At 41.9% G+C, this 2682-nt stretch overlaps 1 protein-coding gene across 1 annotated transcript; it reads left to right on the top strand. All coding sequences in view use genetic code 11, as the record gives it.

Moving 5' to 3' along the window:
- Positions 1-2125: 2125 nt before the first annotated feature.
- EGR_11180 (hypothetical protein) lies at positions 2126-2404 on the top strand (the record flags this gene model as incomplete). The annotated part of the gene is made up of 1 exon (XM_024500427.1): positions 2126-2404. One exon carries the CDS (start codon positions 2126-2128, stop codon positions 2402-2404), a length of 279 nt encoding a protein of 92 aa, XP_024345159.1.
- Between the last annotated feature and the right edge of the window lie 278 nt (positions 2405-2682).

Here is a 2682-nt window from a genome sequence, read left to right as displayed (position 1 = left end):
GAGTGGTATTTGTGCTGATGGTGGATGAAATGAAGTGCAAGTTTTATATCAGCTTTGGTTTTTGCTGGAAATTTCTTGATTGCCTGTGTCTGATCCCTCATTAGCTGTTATATGCTGCCAGGATATAACACATTTTTGTCACTTTGTCACATATCACAGCTTCTAACTACCCCGGTTTTGGTAATTCTTATGTATTTATTGCATCTTTAGAACCATAACAAGGATCATTGTGGGGGCAAGGATGGATTCGAGAAATATGGCGCGGTTGATAATATTAAAGTTGCGACGCGTACAGGAGTGAGGTGTTTGTGTAGAAGAAAACGGAACTATGGAGTGGGGTCAACAATATACGCGCAATGATAGAAAAATTAATTATTTGAATGGCTGATGAATGTAGACTGAAAAATGCAATGAATTAAAATTACTGAAGACATGGACGGGTGTAGAATAAAGCATCGAATCGGCAGATGGAGTATGAATGCATAAGTGGGAGGACGGGTGGATGAATTGATGGATGCATGGATGGAATGGTGGAAAATGGGATTTAAATTCAGCGCATTGTGTATGATGTAAATAAAGTGCCAATGTATTTGTTAGTTTGAAGTAGGGGGAGCAATGATCTGTTAGTAATGCGAATACGTGGGATGAGCTTGCGAGGGAGATCATCTGATTTGGCAGGGACGACATCTCTTATGTGACTAAGGATTCGTCCCATTTCCACCATACCTACACTTCGCTTGGTGGAGGAGAGGACAAATGTTATGTCTCGCACCACAACAACTAAACGAATCACGTGGAAGTCAGTAGACAGCAATACGACAGGCACATATCGTGACAACTCGACAACACGAAGAAAGCATTTTGTGGGAAGAAGACCATCTCACTAACAAATTATTTGGTCCATCACACGCACCTCCTCATGTGTTGTGGTCCACACTGCGACAAAGCGAGCATAGCATCACTGGTGGTCAAGCGAATGCCGAAAATGTCTTCCTCACAGAATGTTCCTGTTTCGACCCGCCTAGATTGGAAGTTGTTAAACCACCTCATTGACTTATTGCGAGGCTGTCTGAGGACAAATTACAATGTCTCATTTCAATTGCTGTAAGGAAAGATCCTCTGCTTCGACACTGACTGAAGCGAAGCCAGTTGGTTTAACGTCTGACGCGTTTTTGGCTTGTTCTGTTGTTTTTCCATGAGGCATTGTATAGAGACTAAATCACTTTATTTGAATTAGTATATCCAGTGTTGAGCGGATTTTTGAAGAGTGGTATTTGTGCTGATGGTGGATGAAATGAAGTGCAAGTTTTATATCAGCTTTGGTTTTTGCTGGAAATTTCTTGATTGCCTGTGTCTGATCCCTCATTAGCTGTTATATGCTGCCAGGATATAACACATTTTTGTCACTTTGTCACATATCACAGCTTCTAACTACCCCGGTTTTGGTAATTCTTATGTATTTATTGCATCTTTAGAACCATAAGAATCCGTTTTTTTAATTGCATTTCCCTACTTGGAATCGTGTCTAAGAGATTCCGTTTACTACCATGCGATTTTCTACAAGGATTGCCTAATTGGCCAGACTCACTTTACTACCTCCCTGGGGCTGTGTTATGTGGTAAGATCTTGCAATTAACAGCACTGAGGGCAGAATTTCAATTTGACGAGATGGTGCTAGGCACATGAATTTGGTGCACTGTCAAATATGCTGATAGGGCCGATCAGTACTGACTCATGGGAACTCATCACTGTCCAGTGGCAAGTGCTTCGACTTATGCGAGAGAATCCAGTAACTTGGTCTTAATACTTTACCTGGGCTTCCTCTTCCTAAACACCAGTTTTAATATACAGCGTCACCTAAATAAGATCTAATCCCTATTTAGGATTGCTGTAACAAATTGGCTTATCCCAGTTACTCAGGATAGCTGTTTGTTAAACAAGGCACAGCTTGCTATGACAATCCAGTGTACCTTGACCTTTCATTCGTGCACTAAACTGGGGCATGGCTCTCGCGTTTAATATCACAGGCCAATGAGAAGGAGGAGAAGATTTGTCCAATCGCATGCTCTAGGTGATACGATTGGCTGAGGCGATGGTGCCAACGCTAGTCGTGTGATTCGACGCCATGCCATGGGCAGCGTTTGTGCGAGGATGCAAATGCATCTGTAGACGAAATGAATTGAGGCAATTCATGGTCCCAGTCGTGTTTGATTCTAATAGTCGAAAGAAAAACGTTGAGGGCTGTAAGACTTCCACTAAAAAGATGAGGCCACTGAGGCTTTGCCAATATTTTGCCGAGAAATATGGAATAATGCGTTTTACACTTGTTTGTAGGCAGAAATGTAAAAGTGACTTCAGTATTTCATGTCCTACTTATGCCATTTTAAGAGCATGGAAACGATGATCAGCGTAAACGCTTTATATTTTATCATATCTGCAGTGCCTGATTTGCATGGTCAAATTGTTGGGCACGACATCATCTTTGACGTCCTTTTTGAAGCTGCAGCCATTCCCACGAACAATCTAGATGATCTTTATGCGCAACTGACCCACATTTTTAATAACGAGAGAAAGAACTCCGTCAGCTCCCACTTGAGTATGCGAGCATCTTTTCATGGCAGGGTGCAAAACTGGAACGAACAAATATCGTCAAGCATACGATTGATACCAGTGAAGCTAGGC

This window comes from Echinococcus granulosus (genome assembly GCF_000524195.1).
Source record: "Echinococcus granulosus chromosome Unknown EG_S00459, whole genome shotgun sequence".
In the NCBI taxonomy this organism is placed as follows: domain Eukaryota; kingdom Metazoa; phylum Platyhelminthes; class Cestoda; order Cyclophyllidea; family Taeniidae; genus Echinococcus; species Echinococcus granulosus.
Note: the sequence above shows the minus strand (reverse complement) of the source record. Positions and strands in the feature narration are given on the sequence as shown.